At 40.0% G+C, this 21,133-nt stretch overlaps 1 protein-coding gene across 1 annotated transcript in view; it reads left to right on the top strand.

Moving 5' to 3' along the window:
- The window catches only part of Dcdc2 (doublecortin domain containing 2), a 161,627-nt gene that overhangs the window by 66,939 nt on the left and 73,555 nt on the right, over nucleotides 1-21,133 (top strand). The window contains exon 7 of the mRNA XM_051194507.1: nucleotides 3,315-3,474. Coding sequence (XP_051050464.1) covers nucleotides 3,315-3,474 — 160 coding nt within the window. The remainder of the gene's footprint in view (nucleotides 1-3,314; nucleotides 3,475-21,133) is intronic.

The raw sequence follows: 21,133 nt of genomic DNA, 5'->3' as shown, positions 1-21,133 counted from the left end.
GGAGATGGAGACAAAGATAGGGAATGGGGAAGCAGGGAGAAAACAGGGTAATAGAAACACCATACCTTGAGGAAGCGAATTCTCTTTGGTAGACAATGCTTCTGACAATACCTTTCTTTAAAGCTGAAAAACACTGTGTGAATGCAAACAGCACATAGTAGGACTGCTTTATCAACTATCATCACAGTAGGGGTTATTACATAATAGGGCTGATTTATCAGCTACGATCACAATAGGAGTGGGCAAAACTCTCTGAACTATAGTAGTAGCATTGACTGCTGATATCTGACCATGTTCCAAGTCACATGTGGAATGGCGGTCCCTCCCTTTCCTCTTTTAACTCCCATATGATTTATAGACCTTATACAAGTTGTATGGCAAAGTATTAGCAATTCCTTTTCTTTAAGTTGGGTTTGCATTTTACTTGAAAGTTGCCTGGACAGCAGTTCTTACTGAATGGTTTAGAGCATGTGTGAACATCAGTTATCAGCAACATTCCTTCCTTCTATGATTGCCTGGATCAACTAGTCTTCAAAAGTTATTTTATTATTATTATTATGTGCATGGATGGCTATGTTTGTGTGTGTGTGGACATGTACATGTGGTATATGTACTCATGTATACCCATATGTGTATAGATCTGTTCTACAGCTCTTCACCTTAGGTAGACTGGCTGGCCAGCAGGCTCCTGTCCTTGTGCCCCAACCTACTCCAGTTCTAGAGTTACAGACATGCACTGCTCACTGACATTTTACAGGTGTGCTGAAAGTTTGAACACAACCCTTCATGCTCTGTGCAGCAGGCGCTATACCTGTGGGAACAGATTTTTTTTTTCTGACTACTTCTTGCCTTCAGAAACAGAACTTTTACCTGACTTGTGACCAACTAATAATATGCCTTGAGATAATTTACATCCAGGGATTCAGCTTGCTATCCCACTGCACTCAGCATGTTTAAGTTTAACCTCCTGCCTTTAAGACAGCAATGGAACAACCCTTGCTAAGCTTCGGGCTTCCATGCAATCAGTTTTTACAACCTAAGCATGCCTTTAATCTTAAACTATTACTCTTTCATGCCCCTAACAATCAGGCGTGTGTGTGTGTGTGTGTGTGTGTGTGTGTGTGTGTGTGTGTGTGTGTGTGTATGTTTGCGTGTGTTGTGGTTATCATTTGCTTAAAGAAGCCAACAGGTTGGGAGCAGCTTTTAGCAAAACAACCCTTAACAACCTATGGATATAGGTTGATGATGTCTGTTTGCAGTTCAGAGGGTTACTCTTGGCCAGTAAAGTAACTTCTTCTCTGCAAAACTGCTGAAAATTTCTGTGAAAAAGTATTCCTCATTCATTTCCCATACCACATTTTCTATGCTGTTAAATAATACAGAACAAAACTCTTAGTTTGGGACAGCCAGCATGGTCACACAGACAGCAGATAGGCATTTGTCACCACCATCCAGCTCAACCTATCTTTATTTCTTTTTTTAAAGAATAAAATTATTTATTTATATTTCTGCCACAGTTTCCTCTCTCTCCACTCCTTCCAGTCCTTACCCCCATCCTCTATGTTTCTACCCCCAATCCACTCTCCTTCCATTTCTGTTCAGGAAAGGGCAATAACCTATCTTTCTTAATGCTCCCTAAACCACCCCTTGAGTGTTCCTTTCTGAAAGAGGTAGCTTAATCCATGAGCATTCTACAATGAGGTTTCTGTTCCTTCTTGTCAGACTCTATTGCTGGTGAGTGATGCATTCCCAGAGAGGAGATACATCACCCTTGCTGGGATCTCTAGTCTCTTACTCACCAGGTTTTCTGTGGAGTCTTTCCAAGATTAAGAGTATCTCCAAACCTCCTACTTAGGCACTAACTGTCTATGAAGGGTTCCTATTGTCACACAAATTTTTCCCCTGTTGAAATCTTAGGGTGAGTAGGCTACCCTGAAAGCAGACTACAGTCTGGGTTTTGGCTAATGGCTTCAGAATCTCCACTCCTGTCATGCTGTCTGTCTTTCTTTGCCAGACAGTGACTGAAAAAGGGGAAAGACAAAATAAATCTCTGCTTATAGATCATGCAATGATTAAATGGAAACTGGATGTCTAAATTGCAGTTGGAATGGAAAATTCAATTATGCAAAAATGTTATAGATTTAGACACGTTTTCATACTGTTAATAAATCTATGCATAATTCATTTTCTTGTAGGCTGTGACAAAATAGCATAAATAACTTCATTTGTAAGATGGTGGGTTTTTTTCTCTACTCTTAATTGGGTAATGGCTAAAACCATTTAAATGCTTTTGGGTGACTGAATATGTAAATGTTTAAAACGAGCAGTTATAATAGGCTTCCAGGCAGATTTGTTTATTTAATATTACATTTATTTTCAGATAGTACAGATGTTGCATAAAGATTACACCCAATATGGTCGAGTTATTTATTTACTTATTTAACTATTTTAGACTTGCAGTGCTGGAGATTGAATGCAGGGCTTTGCACACGTTAGGCAAATGCCCAATCACCAAGCTACACCCCTATCTCTGGTGTGACTTTATGTATCTATATCACCTATATTATCTCTGATCTTGAAGAAAACACCAGACCCTTAGCATGAGGCACTATTATAGTCACTTCACACATGTTCCTCTTCATTCTTGTGACAGTATAAAGTCAGGTGTATCAGCCACATTCAGCTGATGAGGGAATTGTGTCTTCTCATTCACATGGTCAGAGGTCAACCTCTGGTGTTGTTCCTTGGGATACCTTCTACTTATTTGTTTGTTTTTGTCAATGCTTGGGAACCTCAGCAGTTTGGATGGGTTGAATGCATAGCCATGGAGCTCTAGGGATCCCTCCCCAGGACTGGGATTACAAGTACCACCTCCATGCCCGGCTTTTCCTGTTGGTTTTGGTATTTGAACTCTGGTTCTCTTGCTTGAGTGGGCAAACACTTTACCAAATGAACCATCTGCCTCCCCAGCCAAAGAATTGTTTTTGTTCTTCTGTGTGTGCTATGGTGATGGAATCTTGGCCTCACCAAGAGATAAGCAAGCACTGTGCCTTTGAGCCCTAGGGAAATATTTTTATGGGGTGTCTGGCACCTGTGACATGCTTGCCAACTGTGAGTAGTTATTTTTAGTCTTCTTCCTCTACCAGACTTGCCCCTGGGAAGATGTGTTTGTAGTTAGTGTGGTACCAAGGCCAACAATTGGAAATTAATGCAGGGCCTTGTCCCTGGGATCACTAGTTAACCAAATGTGTGTACTGGGAATACCTTTGAGAGTTCACTAGCCAATAATAAGAGTCTACTCTTTTGTCATTTAGGGAAATTATCGCCAATCTAAGTCAACCATCGGCTCCAGTGATAACTCATCTCCTCAGCCTCTGAAGAGGAAAGGGAAGAAAGATTCAAATACAGAAAAACCCACAAAAGTAAAGCAAAATGTGAAGTCAAAGGATTCCCAACAAACAATCTTAAACAATGGTTAGTTTGTCTTCTACATTGCTCATATTATTATTTTTTAAGGCTGTGCCTTAAAACTTTTATTCTAAAAGTTTAATTTTTAATTGTGTGTGTGTGTGTGTGTGTGTGTGTGTGTGTGTGTGTGTGTGTGTGTGTGTGTGCACCCAGTTGACTGCAGATACTGGGAACTGAGTGTGAATACAGCAAGTGCTCTTAACCACTGAGCCATCTCTCCATCTCCTCAATTTTCATCCTTAACCTGATAACGTTCATTTCTCCATGTTCACAGAGGATATTCCTTTTTATCTGTCATACATGAGGTTGTTCAAAGAAGACCTTCATTGGGAGAGAAGCAGCTTTTTCTCACACTCAGCTTCTATTTGTGTTTAGATGTTGGGCTTTGAGAATCTTTGCTTTGAGATCAGATTGTTGTTTAAGGCAGTCTTATTAGGACAAAAGGGAACATAGCTGTCTTCAGCACCCACCAAGAGTGCTTGCTTGGCATTACACTTTGTGTAAGTGCTGTTGATTGACTGCTGAGTGTTGAGGGTCTGCACTCATGATTTGTTTGTAATTACAACTCACCTTTCTTAAAAAGATGTTCTGATGTCCAAGTGAATACTGGGACACAAAACCTTAGCAAAAGTAGGTGTAAGAAAAAGTTTTTAAATGTCTAAGTTGAGCTAGCCGTAGTAGTTCATGCCTGTAATCTCAACACTTGAAAGTTAGAGGCAGAAAGATCAATTAGGAGGTTAAGGCCAGTCTATGCTATATAGTGAGTTCGAGGCCCTCTGGTTCTCAAAAACCAAGGTAAAACAATTTGCACTGGTCTGAGAATCCATTAGTGTGAGACAAGGATGTCCTGAGGTCAGGACAAGTACAATGAAATGGCAAACTTTCACATGAGTTTTTTGTGGGGAGGGGCTGTATTTGGTTTCGTTTCAAGTATATTCTCAGTAGGATGGGTTCATAAAATGGCAAGAGATACTTGGGTCAGACAGCAGCAGCTGGAAACAAAGTGGAGTGATTACTTTGCCTCCTCTACTCAAGGTCCATCCACATAAGATCAATGTGGGATGCTCGGGGTGAAAATGGATGGGAGAATGTTTTGAGTCATCAACAGAACCCAACCCACATATGGGAGCTGCATCTGACAAGAGGAATCACATGGGGTTCACAGCCACAGGGCAGCAGAATCTCCTGGGAGGGTTTAGAGGATGCCACAGAGATGGCCAAAGAATCAGAGATGGACAAGTGATTAAAGGTTGAAATAGCAGGCCAAATTATCAGATGGCCTGGTGGCTTGAGGTAGGATCTCATGCTTAAGGCTGGGTTGGAGAATTCAGTGAGCCCATGCTTCATAAACCATGAGAAGGGACTGAGGCTCTAGCTCATCAATAGAGCACTTGTCCCATGTGAATGAGAGCCTAGGTTCACTCCCCAGGGCAATAGCAGGGAAAAGCACAGGATAAATGTATGTCTGGTTTCCTAGAGAAGAGCATGAATAAGGGACTTGTAACTTCTAGGATCTCGCTGTGGACATTTAGCTTGCTGTTAGGCTTGCTGGGTTCTCATCCCTCTTCTGCCGGTAGCCTTAGGCAGTCCACTTCCTCCTTCCAGTCCCACTGTCCCACTGTCTTCCTCCTAATGGTGAGCTCATGTTGTGAGTTTTCTTCACTACTTTGCATGCCCATAACCTTTTATATCATGTTCAGAGACAGACATTAAGGGGGTCAGGATGAAGCAGCTGGTAGGTATTGTTGGGTTTCTATTTTATAGCAGGAAGGTCAGAAAAACAAGTTAGCTAGGAGAAACAGGCCATTTTTGAAAGCTAAAAACAACAGAGGCCTTATTTTGATGACCACATTTTGTATTTGAAAGCTCATAAAACTATATATGGACTGTGTTTTGAGATAAGATACCACTCTAGCTCAGGTTGACTAGGAACTCACTCTACAGCCCAGGCTGGTCTCAAACTCATGGCAATCTTCCTGCCTTAGCCTTCTGAGTGCTGGCATGAGCTACTCAAATTAGCTTCTTTTTTAAAAATTACCAATAACAGTATAGATATAACAGAATCCAGTCATTTAATACATGTTGATCAAATAAATGGTAGAAATTAAAGATGGTTGAGTCTCTGTAATACTTTAAACCCCACCAAGAAACTGGACCCACTTAATGCTTTTTAATAAAGTATTTAGTTAAAGGGAGAAGATGCTATTTGCCTTTTTTCTTTGAAGTTCTTATCAGTGCATAAAAGTCCCATGTCTACTTACAGTATGTGTATTTTAAGTCTTTAGGCTTACTAGTGGTCCCTGTGTGGGCCAGAAAATACAAGATTAGATTAGCATTCCTTTTGTTGGGAAGTAGACTGTGTTGAAGTTGAATGATAAGCATCCTTGGCTTTTGTGGAAATTCACAAAGAGTCTTCAATAATGTTTCTATTGTGTTTAATACCGTGATCACAAAGGGTATACCTTTTTAGTGGCCCGTTCCTGGCCTTGAGAGAAGGTGCCATTGCTTCAGATAACCTCCCATCCTAAGTGGGTATTTTCCAAGCTAGCTTTGTACTGCGAGGGGCACTGGTTCTTAAACAGCTCTAGCTTATTATTCCCTACAAAACTGTGAGTTGCTGTCAAACAAAGGTCTTGGGACTGCTTCCTCCCCTCTATATAAGGGCTACACTATTGATTTAGAAGACTTAGAAGGCTGAGATGAAGAATTTACATATATCTTTCCTATGATAGGAAAAGCATATGACCTCCCCAAATAAACCTTGATTTTCAGAAACATTTGTTTTTTATGGAAAAAAAAAAAAAGGAAAGAAAAATTAGAGTTCTGTAGCTGAAGCTGCCACTTGGGAAATTTAAGTGCATCAGCTCCTATCTGCGAGACTGATACCCAAGCAACTTCTCCTTAAAGACCACCCCCAAGATGCCCTTGACTGTAAGAGGTTTCCAGATTATAATGTCACGTGTCTCCCCCTATTTCAGTCTTTTGTATTCATTTATAATCAAAGCTGCCTTTTACTTTAATGACATCTATTTTAGTAATTGGAACCAAGTGTGTGCTTCTTGATGCTCAGGTCTCTAGAGGGCTCAAGCAAAAGGAATAGAAGAGATCATAAGCAAAAGGGATGTGTAAAGTGCAGGGAATCTAGGTAAGGAGTAAAAACGCCTGGGAGCTGCTTTTAGAGGTGAAATCCCTGTTTTCTCTGCTAAAAATGTAATGAACTGAGGAGAGGTATTCGGTTGTATTTCAGAGTCTTAAGTTTTAGGGTTAGAGTGAATATGTCAGATAATTTTCTATTATATGTTAAAATATATACAAATATTTATTTCAATGCTCCTTACTTGTATACCATTATTAGTATGATATTTAAAAAATAATTATGATTTTACTCTCACGTTTTGCTTAAAAAGAAAACAAACAAACAAACAAAAACAAAAAATCCTGATATTCAGCTATGAAGTAAATGCTTCTTGACCCAGCAATGCTACCTTCTGACTGTAGATGGCGACCTGGCTCTAGTTTAATTTTCCCTTTCTTCCTTTTTTTTTTTTCCCCCCCTGGACTCTTGTTTCTCTCTGTAACAGTAAAGCTTAATAATTCAGGCAGAGCAGTGACATATTTCTTCAGGGAAACAAATACCATTTTCTTTTGTGGCCAAGATGCAAAGTAAGATTGGTGAGTGATTGATGAAGATGGGCGTGTAGTGTATTTTCAGCACTGCCTATGATTTCAGCCTCAGTGGTGCACAGCTTGCTCCCCTTTTTCTTGTGTTGCTGTGCCTAGAAAGATGTTTTAGAAGAGTTAACTAGCTACACTTGCCACTCTGAGCAAAAACATGGTGATGATTGTTTTGAAATGGCATTTTGGGTGGCTGGTTATAGTCATTGTTATTATTAATATTGAATAACTGAAAAAATATAGAAAATATAGGCATTTAGTTAGAGATATCAGAAAAAAAGGAGCCTGTACTGTTATGACTTATGCTGATAACAAGTATTTTTAAAGACAGTATTAATGCGAAACAAAAGGTAAAGGATTCATGGTTCTTTGGCATGCACATGTGTGCCTGTGTACGTGTGTGTGCGTGTGTGCACATGGGAACCAGTATGGTTCTAGTGCAGCTTCTGACTGTATTACTTTGTTTTGTCAGGTAGCTTTATTCCTGGAAGGGACACTTGTGTATTTAGACTCCTGACGAGAGCAGGTGCAGCACTGAAAGAGGGTGCCTGAATGATTGCCCTTGAACAGCCATGCTCTTGAGCTTTGTAAAAACTGCAGCCTGCACATGGTTTGCCTGTATTGTCCCAAACATGAAGCATTGTAGCAATCTATCTTTAAAAATGAAATCACATGTATGAGGACCTGAGTGTCGTTGGTTAGGTCGTGAACCAGCTTAGGCACTTGAATGTTTCTCTGTCGCAAGAAACTTTGGGGCTAAACCCTGAAGCACATCTGGAAAGCAGGCTTTCCAGACTCCTAATCTTGAAAAGGGCATTGTGTACTAGAAGGATGCACATAGGAGGGCACCAAGATGATCTGGCTCTGTTTCATAAGTCGAAGTAATGTTTGCTTGTAGCTCTTGCTACCCTACTCATCTGATGAATGAGAGACACATGTGTGCTCTGTTTCTCTATTGATCGTTGTCACAGAACACTGTATTGTGGTATATGGATCAAAGTTAATTTCATTAAACATCTTCTTATCCTTCCTCTTTCTCTTCCTCCTCTTCCTCTTCTTCTTCCTCTTCTTCTACTTCCTCCTCTTCCTCCTCTCCTTCCTCCTCCACCTCCTTCTAATTTGTTTTGAGACAGAGTTTCTCTGTATATCACTGGCTGTCATGGAACTCACTCTGTATACCAGGCTGGCCTTGGACTCAGAGATTCACCTGTCTGTGCAAGTGTGAGTGCTGGGAATAAAGACAAGCAGCATAACTGCCTGGCTAAATACCAATACCGGCTTCTTTTACATCTAAATATTGTTTAATTTAAATTAGAAATAATCTAATTTTACATATCAGACCTAGTTCCCTCTCCCTCCTATTCTCCCATGCTCCCCACTGACCCCATTGGTCCACCTCTCTGTTTTTTTTTTTTTTTTTTTTTTTTTGTGCCAATACCAAGCTATTTTCAGGACCATAGCTCTATAGTAGAGCTTGAAGTCAGGGATGATGACATCTCCAGAAGTTCCTTTGTTGCACAGGACCACAGGACTGTTTTGATTTTCCTGTTTTTTTTTTTTTTTGTTTTTGTTTCTGTTTTTTTGTCGTTCCCTATAAAGTTGAGTACTGTTTTTTCAAGGTCTGTGAAGAATTGTGCTAGGATTTTGATGGGGATTGCACTGAATCTGTAGATTGCTCTTCTTAAGATTACCATTTTTACTATGTTGATCCTACCTATCCAAGAACATGGGAGATCTTTCCACTTTCTGGTATCTTCTTTAATTTCTTTCTTTAAAGTTCTTTTCATACAGGTCTTTCACTTGTTTGGTTAGTGTTACCCCAAGATATTTTATGTTGTTTGTGGCTGTTGTAAAGGGTGATGTTTCTCTGATTTCTTTCTCAGCCCCTTTGTCGTCTGTATATAGTAGGGCTGATTTTTTTTTCACAAGCCATCTTTTATTAATGCAATATATGTTCATAAACTCTAGACAGTATTTTAAAATATACAATCTCTCAAAAGGAATATTCTACTAAGGAGGACAATAGATAACTTTAGGGTTTCACAGCACAATGCACAGAAATCTGCAGGTGTCCTGGGGAGCAAGGGCTTCACTCCTGAGCGAGTCGCTCGATGACATGTTCCTGAAAGTGCTCTTCCAGCAGCTCGTGCTGCACACTTATTTCTATCTTGTTCATCTGGTTGGCCAGCTCTTCCGGTCTCAGGCATTTCCTCATCTTGGCAAGATCTCTCTGCTTTTTCTTATAGGGGCTAATTAGTCTTCTTTTAATGTCCAGTCTGTAGCTTCTGTATTGTTCAGTATCACTCATGCAGTCGAAGAATTTCATAAACCTGTCTAGCATGTTGCTTATTTATTTTGAACTTCTGCTGTGCTTGTATGGCCATATCTTCATTGAATCCTTGCATTAATCTTTTCCAGGAGAAACAGGGTAAATCTTGACAAAGCTTCACAAGCACAAAGTCTCTTAGTTTCACATAGCTTTTGGATGGATCTTCAGCTGTAATATCAAGAACTGAAGGAGATGCAATGTAGTATCTATGGACTGTTTCAAGAAGTTGAGCACCATGGCCCTGACCTTGAAATGGAGTCAGTATCAGCATCTGACTTATACATGGCCGGGTTTTGTCTGGTTACACATAGTAATTATAGACTGTCATGTAGCCTACGGTCGCAAAGAGTGTAGCTCCATCCTTATTATACTTCTCAAATACTAGAAAATAGTGCCATCTTTCATCATCCACGTCAATAAAGCTAGCAGTTTCAATAAACCACATCAAAAAGGTCTGAAGCCTTTCATGAAATTCTCGAAAGCCTCTACATGTCATATCAGCCTTATAGATCTGAAAAGTAAAATTTTCTCCTCCTGTTGGACAAGAAACTGAGTATGTATGGAGTAGGGTTCCAAATGGTTTGAAATCAGCTTCCTTTTCCAGCAAAGAAAGAAAATCATTTGTGTTTGTGCAAAATCCAGGTGGAATTATTTGTCTGATTTTCCCTTCAACATATCTGCCTCCACACAGTCAAAGTTCTCAACAACTTTAGATGCATATTAACACGGAACATTGTTGACAGGCTACCAGCAATATAGTATAGCAGGATCTTCAGACCCTTGTAACAAAAGCAGTTTCATCATCCCCAAAGAGCTGATGGGTATATTCAGGAAAGAAAGTTCTAATGTCATTCTCAAGATCTTCAGGAAAACAATCTAATTTCAGTTCAATCGCTGTGTTGGTGTTACATTTGTACTCGGCCAATTTCTTCTCCACTGCACTCTTATATTCTACCAGAAATTTCTCCATTGCACCAAATTCCGCCATTTCCAAGCTGTGTGATTTTTTTTTTTTTGAGTTAATCTTGTATTCTGCTACTTTGCTGAAGGTATTTATCAGCTATAGGAGTTCTCTGGTTGTACTTTTCGGGTCACTTATGTAAATACATACTTACATCTGTAAATAGTGAAAGTTTGACTTCTTTTCCAATTTGTATCCCCTTGATCTCCTTTTGCTGTCTTATTGTTCTACCTAGAACTTCAAGAACAATATTGAAGAGATATCGAGAGAGTGGACAAACTTGTCTTGTTCCTGATTTTAGAGGAATAGTACTGAGTTTCTCTTCATTCAGTTTGATGTTGGCTGTTGGCTTGTTGTATATTGCCTTTATCATGTTTAGCTATGTTTCTGTTATCCATGATCTCTCCAAGACCTTTATCATGAAGGAGTTGTAGATTTTGTTGAAGGCCTTTTCTGTATCTAGTGAGATGATCATGTGGTTTTTTTCTTTTCAGTTTGTTTATATGGTGGATTACATTGATGGATTTTCATATGTTGAACCATCCCTGCATATCTGGGATGAAGCCTACTTGATTATGGTGGGTGATTTTTCTGATGTGTTTTTGGATTCAGTTTGCCAGCATTTTATTGAGTATTTTTGCATCAATGTTCATGAGGGATATTGGTCTGTACATCTCTTTCTTAGTTGTGTCTTTGTGTGGTATGAGTACCAGGGTAATTGTAGCATCATAAAAAGAGTTTGACAATGACCCACCTGCTCCTATGAGGAGTGTTGGTATTAACTCTTCTTTGAATTTCTGGTAGAATTCTGCATTGAAGTCATCTGGCCCTGGGCCTTTTTTGGTTGGGAGACTTTTGATGACTGCTTCTATTTCATTAGGGGTTATAGGTCTATTTAAATTGCTTATCTGCTCTTGATTAAATTTTAGTAGGTGATATTTATCCAGGGAATTGTCCATTTCCCATAAATTTTCCAGTTTTATGGAGTACAGGTTTTCAAAGTATGACGTGATGTCTCTGAATTTCCTCACTGCCTGTTGTTATGTCCCACTTTCATTTCTGATTTTGTTATTTTTGCTCTCTCTCTTTCTCTCCCTCTCTGCCTTTTGGTTAGTTTGGATAAAAGTTTGTCTATCTTATTGATTTTCTTGAAAAACCAACTCTTTGTTTCATTGATTCTTTGTATTGTATTCTTAGTTTCTACTTTATTGATTTCAGCCCTCAATTTTATTATTTCCTGGTGTCTACTCCTCTGGGGTGAGTTTGCTTCTTTTTGTTCTAGAGCTTCCAGTTGTGCTGTTAATTTTCTAGTGTGACTATTCTCCAGTTTCTTCATGTGGGCACTTAGAGCTATGAACATTCCACTGCTTTCAAAGTGTCTCATAGGTTTGGGTATGTTGTGTCTTCAATCTCATTGAATTCTAGGAAGGCTCTAATTTCTTTATTTATTTCTTCCTTGACCCAGGAATGATACAATTTTGCATCGTGCATTGTTCAATTTCCATGAGGTTGTAGGGTTTCTGCGATTTGTGTTGTTGTTGAATTCCAACTTTAAAACCTGGTGATCATGATGATCTGGTATCTTGTAAGATACAGGAGGTAATTCCTTTCCTTTTTTTTTTTTTTTTTTTTGTATCTGTTGAGGTTTGCTATGTTGGCTAATATATGGTTGATTTTTAGAGAAGGTTCCTTGTGGTGCCTAGAAGAAGGTATATTCTTTTGTGTTTGGATGGAATATTCTATAAATGTCTGTTAAACCCAATTGGGTCACAACTTCTGTTAATTCCTTTGTTTATTTCTTAATTTTCTTTCTGGTAGTCCTGTCCAGTGGTGAGAGTGGGTGTTGAAGTCTGGCACTATAAAGGTGTGGGGTTTTATGTGTGATTTGAGTTTTAGTAATGCTTCTTGTATGAATGTGGGTGCCTTTGAAATTGGCACATAGATGTTCAGAATTGAGACTTCCTCTTGATGGATTTTTTCCTGCAATGAATAAGAAATGACCTTATTCATCTTTTTTGAAGTATAATTTGTTATATATTAAGATAGCTACACCAGTTTGTTTCTTAGGACTATTTGATTAGAATTTTTTTCCAAACTTTTTACTTTGAGGTAATGTCTGTCTTTGAAGTTGAGGTGTGTTTCTTGTATATAGCAAAAGGATGGATTCTGTCTTTGTATCCATTCGGTTAGGTGAGTTAAGACGATTGAAATTGAGGGATATTAATGGCCATTGATTGTTGGTTTTGTCATGGAATATCTTATTTTCTTCATCTCTAGTGACTGAAAGATTTGTTGGGTATAGTAGTCTGTGCTGTATTCCGTGGTCTCTTAGTGTTTGTAGAATATCTATCCAGGACCTTCTGGCTTTCAGAATTTCCATTGAGAAGTCAGGTTCTGCCTGATAGTTCTGCCTTTATATGTTACTTGGCCTTTATCCTTTACTGCTTTTAATATTCTTTATTTGTTCTGTATGTTTGATGTTTTGATTATTATGTGGCAAGGGGACTTTTCTTTTTTTGGTCCAGTTTATTTGGTGTTCTGTAAGTATTTTTGTACTTTCATAGGCATGTCCTTCTTTAGGTTGGGAAAGTTTTCTTCTATGATTTTTGTTGAATATGTTTTCTGCACCTTTTATCTCTGCTTCATTGCCTTCCTATTATTCTTGGATTTTGTCTTTTCATGGTGTCCCATATTTCCTGGACATTTTGTGTTAAGGATTTGTTGAACTTAGGATTTTTTTTTTTTTGGTCGATGAATCTATTTCCTCTAGTTTATCTTCAGCACCTGATATTCTCTCCTTTATATCTTCTATTCTGTTGGTTATGCTTGCATGTACAGTTCCTGCTCATTTACCCACATTTTCTTTTTCCAGCATTCCCTCAGTTTGTGGGAATTGTCTTTATTTCATTGTCTTTATTTCAGTTTTCAGGTCTTGAACTGTTTGAATTTTTTCCTTTGTCTGTTTGATTGTTTTTTGTTTGTTTGTTTTGTCTTTCCTTAAGAGATTTGTTGATTTCTTGCAATTTTTGGTTTTTCTTTTCCTCCATTTTTTCCATTTTTTTCTTCCATTTCTTTAAGGGATTTTTCTCATTTCCTCTTTGAGAGTCTCTGTCATCTTCATAAATTTGTTTTTATGATCATTCTCTTCTGCCTCATCTGCATTGGGTTGTTCAGGTCTTTCTGTTGTAGAATTCCTAGACTGGTGGTGTCATATTAGTCTTTCTGTTGTCGAATGAGTTCTTATACTGTCATCTTCCCATTGCTTCTTCCAGTGGGTACAGTGGATTCTCTTCTTCTCCTGGCGGGTATGGGCCCAAGTCTCTCTCCCAGTGGGTGCAGGTGTGTCCAAGTCTCCAATGGTGGCAGATGCTAAATGGCTCAGTCTGCCTCTAGGTCTCAATCTTTCTCTTCCTGTGGGTGCCGGTCTAAGATAGGAATAGCTGCAGATGCTGGATAGCTTGGTCTACCTCCAGGTCTCTCTGGAGGATTTGATAGTTGGATGGGAATGGGGGCCTTGGGTCAGGGGCTCCAACAGTGAAAGGTGGGCAGGGAAAGGTCTGCCACTCAGCTGTGTGGATGTGGGTTCAAGACTGGGGACTTGCTGTTTTCTTAACCTAAGATTTCTCCCTCTAACCCCAGAATTTGGGACAGTCAGATGCACCTTGAAGCTATCTTGAGTTACAGAAATTCCAGGCTAGGCAGACGTACATAGTAATATCCTTTCGCTTCCTGGGGAGAGAGAGAGGAGGCCTGAGATCTGATAGGACTTTGGCCTCTCTCTAAATACCAGTTTCTTAAAAAACTTGGTATTAGCTTGTCCCACTCCTCATAGGAAAAACATTGCACAACAATATTCTATTGTAATCAGGGGCTGCTAATTTCTTGCATATTTAATTGTATAATTCAATGTCTGTTAACAAAACGAGTTTTAGAGCATATACTTTGATATTTAATGCTGAAAGACTAAAAAATTGAAAGCTGGATAATATAGATAAGGTATATGACACTAGTTATTATTATTTTTTAATTCTGAGACTAGAACCCAAGGAAGGCCTTACATTTGATGGGCAAGTTCTTTACCACTGAGCCACACCTCTGCCTTCAGTATGTTTTCAGGAAAGATTTCATTTCATATCTTGTTGTCTTACACGTGTTTATAGTATAGAGAACCATTGAGGTGCAGCTGGTCCTGGGCTGAGGCCTCTGCAAAAAATTCTTTTAGGGTTAATATTGGTATAGATCAGAGCTGGATATTATATTAATATTTTTCTCTCTCTTTTCCTCCATCCCTCCATCCTTCCCTCTGTCCTCCTCTCCCTCCCTCCCTTTTCCTGCCCTCCTTCCTTCATTCCTTCCAGTTTATATTTTGCCTGCATGTATGTATGTACAATTCGTGTGTATGCCTGGAGGCCCTGAAAAGGATGCTCTGTCTTCTGGAATTAGAGTTGGGAACAGTTGTGAGCCACCTTTATGGTAAGAACTGAACCTGGTCCCATGCAAGAGCAGCCAGTGCTCTCAGTTGCTGACCACCTGTCCAGTGTTAGTTACTGCTCTTGTTGCTGAGATATGACAAAAGCAACTTAAAGAAAGAATGGATTATTTTTCACACAGAGTTTGATGAAATAGTCCATCATGGCAGGGAATGGATGGCAGTGCAATTTAGGGCATGTATTAGTTAGGGTTATCTAGAGGGACAGAGCGAAAGAATTAATCCCCCCCTCCCGTGTGTGTGTGTGTGTGTGTGTGTGTGTGTGTGATTTATTAGAATGGCTTTCTCTTTTTTTAAGCTTTGTATATATTTATTTTATTTTGAAGATGAATATATCTATATATATTTGTAATTTTTTCTTATTTTATATATTGACCCCAGTTCCCTCTCCCTCCCTCCCATGCCCCTCCGAATCCCTCCTATCCCATACCCCCACCACTTCACAGGGAGGGTGATACCTTCCAGGAGGCATCATCAAAATCTGTCAAGTCATTTGGACTAGGGACTAGGCCCTCCTTCCTCTAGGTTAAGGGAGTATCCCTCCATGGGGAATGTGCTCCCAAAGTCCTTTTGTGTACCAGGGATACATCCTGGTGTTACGAGTAGGTTTTTCCTGCGGGCCTGGACCCACTGCAGTGCCAGCCCCAGTTAACACACAGAGACTCTGTATTTAATATAATGCTATTGGCCAGTTACTAGTTTCTTATCGGCTAGCTCTGTCTTAATTATTAACCCATTTCTATTAATCTAAGTACTTCCACGTGGTCATACCTTAACGGAGAGAGGGGACTGGCCGTTCGTTCGGCTTTCTCCAATCTCTCCATGTTGACTCCTCCCTACTACTTCCTTGAATCCTCCTTGTCTCCTAGTCCTGCCTATCTTGCTTTCCTATTGGCCAACAGTGCTTTATTCATTAACAAACGAGAGAAACATATTTACAGAATGACATCTCCCATCATCTCCTCTTTTCTGTCTAAATAAAAGGAAGGGTTTTAACCATAACATAGCAAAATATATCACACAACAGTTATAAAATAAGAATCACAGTTAACAATATTTAGTCCATTAACATTTAGCAAGATTTAAAGACAATATTCTATCATCTACCCTATCTTTGTGAGTCTAAAGTCCTATATGTAACTTATCTTTAATCCTAACTAAGGGAAACTATAACCATAACTATCTGTCTTCAACTCCTTCAAAGACCATGGAAGGATAGAGTATATAAACTCTAGAAATGACAGAGACAACTCAGTGCCTGGTCAGTCACCAGAAGTTCTTCTGTAAGGTTCCATCTTCAGCCCATAGGCTCAAGTCTGTCAGTCTCCTCAGCAAAGCAGGAAACTTTAAACTGTCCATCTGTAGTGGCAGTTTGTCAGTCATTTTTCTCTGTGTCCTGCATACTATCTGGCAGACTCTTTCATGAAGCAGGAACTCTGTAGCAATGTCCATCTTGTATCAGCAGTCACTTTTCTGTAGGTCCTGCATGTCTAGTTTATGCAGCATAAAGTCAAACAGTCCAGACAAGAGCATTATCTTGTCCAAATGGCTAGTTTTGCCATATTAGAAGTAAACTTCCTAACGCATTTCTTCAATGTCCATCTTCCTTTCAGACACAGGTGGTGTTGCCAGGAGCAGTTGTGCTTCACTGTTAAGAAAAACCCTAAACCATTTAAAATGCCATATTCTGTAGGTCTTTGAAAGATTTGAAGAATGCCTATCTATCTCAAATACATTTATAGACAATATTTGGGAATTTGGTGTCACTCTTTCCAAACTACTTCCTGCTGGTAAAGGGTACTGTCATGGGAGATCCTAAGAAGATGAAGAAATCCTGGCTGTAGTCTGCAAAGCTGTTTTGAATGTTGGATCACCTGGGATGCTGTTTCAGGGGGTCTGGCTTGATCAAACCACATTAGTCTGGAAGGAATCCACAGCTTTTCATTTTTTGTGGAAATAAAAATAGAAATCCTTTTCCCCAGTAACCTGTCCTTGAACTTAAATTTTGGAGTCAAAGCATTTTTAAAATATATAGATTGAATTAATCCAGCAGAATTTCTTTTATCAGTTGTTGTTATTTCCTCAGCAGTCAAACAATTTAAAGACAACAGAATAGCGAATAGTATCCAGTTTTTCTGTGCTTTCCGTCTTTATGTGGCTTTTTTATTACTCTGTTTCTTTTACTTTTTATTTTTCATTTTTTGAGACAGGGTTTCTCTGTGTAACTCTTATTTGTCCTGGAATTCACTCTGCATACCAGGTTTACTTTGCAATCACAGAGATCTGCTTGCCTCTGTCTCCCAAGTGCTGGGATTAAAGGCGTGTGCCACCACACCCAGTTCCTCTCTGTCTTTTAAAAACCATTTTATTCTTTTTCTCTCCCAAGCCTACGTATATTTTAAAACACACTGTATACCTTTAGAGGTTTTAATGTGAATCTGTCTTTACTGTAAATCTTTATTTTTTTCCGTCCACGAGTCTTTATCTGGTAAACAACAACATTGCTAAAATGAAAGTCATAGCTGTGTCAGCTACGGTCTATCCAAGATGGTGGCAGGTACTTTTACCGCCAGAACTGAGAGCTGAGCTCACTGCCTTGGTCTGCACTGCCATCTAGCAGTATGCTGCCGGCTTGGAGATGTGGTCACTGTCATTACCAGCTCTGATACACACCACTCAGTTGCTAGTAGAGCTCTTTAAAAGCCTTGTGGTTTTTTGCCACTTATGCTGAGTCAGGAAACCTCCCTTAAAGGAGCCGCACAAATCTTTGCTTGTCTCTCACAAAACAGAGTCCAACCCAGAAAAATGCTGCTACCAAGAAACCTTGCTTGTCTCTGTTCTTTTGTTTCTAAAACCCTTTTTTAAGCTTTTGTTAAATTTTAAGTAGAAGTTCTAATTAGCCACATTGTGGTGCCATATTTTAAGAGTACTTCCACTTGGTCTTTATCTTACTGGAGAGAAGGGGCCGGTGGTTCTGCTCTCTCCAGTCTCTCCATGCTGACCCCTCCTTACTACTTCTTTGAATCCTCCTCCTCTCCTAGTCCCACCTATCTTGCTTTCCGATTGGCCAACAGTGCTTTATTCATTAACAAATAAGAGAAACGTATTTACAGAATGAGATTGCCCATCATCCTGGTCCCACTGTCAGAGATCCCTTAGACTGCCCAGACCTTCTAACTGAAACCCACATTCACGGGGTCTGAGTTGGTTCAATGCTTGGTTTCCCAGTTATGAGTCTGGGAGTCCATTAGCTCCTCCTTGTTCAGGTCAGTTTTCTCTGTGAGTTTCTGTAGCCTGGTCTTGATCCCATTTTCTTATCACTCCTCCCTCTCTGCAATTGGATTCCAGGAGTTTGGCTCAGTGTTTAGCTTTGGGTGTCTGCTTCTGTTTCCATCAGCTACTAGATGAGGGCTCTATGATGGCATATAAGTTAGTTATCAATCTCATTATTAGGGAAGGACATGTAAGGTAGCCTTAAAATGGCTTTCAGTCTGTGATCCAACTAGTCCAACAGTGGCTGTCTACCAGTGGAAAAAAGAAGAGTCCCATTGTTGTTCAGTCCATGTGTCTGGATATCTCAACTGGTCTCCAGTATACTCCAGAATCCCAAAGAGGGAGGCTCTAATGCTTCTTCTCCTTCAGATCCACTGTTCCTCTATTTTCTTCTGAAAAGAGCAGGCCTTCCAATGATATCAGCTGGACACACCATAACAAAATACAGTAAGACCAGTTACAAACCCTCATATCAAGGCTGGATGAGGCAACCCAGTAGAATGAAAAGGTCCTGAGATCAGACAAAGAAGTCCAACATAACCTCATTCTCACTATTAGGAGTTAAGCTAAACAACCACAGCACATATGCAGAGAACCTAGCACAGACTCATGCAGACTCTGTGATTGCTGCTGCTTCAGGCTCTAGAAGCCCCTATGAGGTCCGGCTAGTTGATTCTGTAGGCTGTGTTTTCTTGGTATTCTTGACCTCTCTGGTTCCTAGAATCATTTCTTCCTGTCTTCTGCAGGGTTCCCCACATGTTAACTCTGCCTAACATTTGGGTGTGGGTTTTGGCATCTGCTCCCATCAGCTGCTGGAGGAAGCCTCTTTGATGACATTTGGCGAGGCATCAGTCTACAAAGGGATTTTCAAACCTTTGGAAGGCTGTATTTCAAGAATTCATTCTAAGTAGGTGTTTTGGGACTCAGATTATATTGTGTATGTGTATTTCTTACAAACCTCAATGTAGTGTATCGTTCAACTTAGTTATTTTGTTGTGCAGGTGGCACATGAGGTATCCATAAGAGCAAGGATGTTTCTAGTGGAGAATGAAATAGGAATTGCATTCCAGAAAGCCAAGAACTTATCCTATCATTACCATGTGTGGGTAAAGAGTTGCCCTGGTCAAATTGCTGCCATAGGACTAGACCTCATGGTTTGGGCCTCAGGACACTTCCAGAGGTGGCGGGGTGAGGGCAGGAGTTCAGGGTGGGGATAGTGAGGTTCTTTATTTTAGCATGACCCAATGCAGAAAGAGTATGATGGGGGCTTCTCGGTTTGACTTGCAAACTGGGCTTTTCTTAGCTGTTTCCCATTGCTTCTAAGCAGAAACTTTTTCTTTCTTATCCTACCAGAGGCTCCAATAATTCCACAGAATTGTCCTCATTCAAAGTCTGGTCTGAGCCTTTTATAGCTTATTAAGGTAAAGGTAGAAGTCTGCAAGGCATAGTAAAGTTAAAGCAAGATTCATCTGCTTTTCAGAAAGAACTAAAATTGGGTCACCCTGGGCTTTTCATTATGGGATCTGAGGTAGAGACTGGGTTTGGCTCTTCTGGAGTCAATGCACTTCATAGGGATGACAAGGGGGCAGCAGGAGAAGCTGGGATTTATTATCCTTCTCATGCCCCCTTTTCTTCTCTCAGACATGGGTTGAAATAAAATCAGGATGGGGCTTGGGTCACTAGTGGACCCAAGATTCCTTTCTCATCAGTCACATATAAAGGAAACAGACAGGTGTTCAGTGGCAGATAATGCAGAGTGGCTGTTTGTTGCAAGTGTGTGCATGCATGCTTGTGGTCCATAATGCCCATGTTATGATCAGTGAATTTAACTGCTGCAAGCCATGACAGTTATGATGCTCAAGCATGGCAACAAGTCAGTGTTAGATACTGATCTGATGTTTTATAAGCTTTGTTTTCAAATTCTCAGTGTAATTTAGTGACATTTCCATAGCTTGGAAATGGCCTGGGGATGGAGAAGGAGAAGACAGTTTTCTCAGAGTTCAAGGGCATGATCGTAGCCAGTGGTTCTGAAAATACCTAGGCTGACATTCAACAGGATCAGAAGGGGACAGACATCCCTGTGTGAATACCTGCAGTGGGTCTCTGGTAGGAGTGAGAGATACTGTTATTCAGTTATGCTGTGGCCTGTCTTCCTTCAGGGCTGAGAGTGTCGATGTCCCACATTCTGGAGACTCCTCACTTTCTCCACTCTTACTCCAGTATCCCTTCTTCCCATTATGAATGGGGAGGATTGATTTCAGCCCTTTTTCTTCCTTGGCAATCTGATGCCCCAGTGGGTCTCCTCTGTTCTTACTCTGACCAGACAGCAACAGAGTCCATCTTCAGCATTCAGAGAGCACTGGAAAAGATGGCTATCTGTGAGTCTGACCTCTAGTTTATGAATCAGATGACAAGGCTCTTATTTACTTGTTTGTTTCTAGTAATTGGTTTTTAGGATAGAGTATTATTGTGTAGTCCATACTCGTCTAGAACTTTTCATATAAGCCAGGTTGGCCTGTAACTTGTGGTAATCCTCATATCTCAGCCATCCAAGTGCTGTCATTACAGGCCTAAGCTAGCTATCCTTATTTATTCATTAAGAAGTTGCTTGAACACCCTAGATCTCATAGGCCTGGGTGCAAACCCTCTTCCATGGCTTTAGACTTGTGAGCCCCACCCCCTTGCTGCGAGCTACTTCACTTGTAATCAGTCATCCCTGGGTGCCCGCTGGGCAAAAGCTCAGGGTCGCTGCATTTTCTTTCCTTTGTACCAATTGCTCTGAATTTATACCTTTGATTTCAATGGTCACGATTCTGTCTCCATGCAGAAGTTGGTTGCTTTTTTGTTGTTGTTGTTTTGTTTTTGTTTTTTAGTGAAGTAGCACCAATTTCTCTTTTTTGATCAGGAGTCAAATTCCTTCCACCAATGTGTTTTGCTA

The sequence above is a fragment of the Phodopus roborovskii genome, unplaced genomic scaffold (genome assembly GCF_943737965.1).
Source record: "Phodopus roborovskii unplaced genomic scaffold, PHOROB, whole genome shotgun sequence".
Lineage (NCBI taxonomy): Eukaryota > Metazoa > Chordata > Mammalia > Rodentia > Cricetidae > Phodopus > Phodopus roborovskii.
Note: the sequence above shows the minus strand (reverse complement) of the source record. Positions and strands in the feature narration are given on the sequence as shown.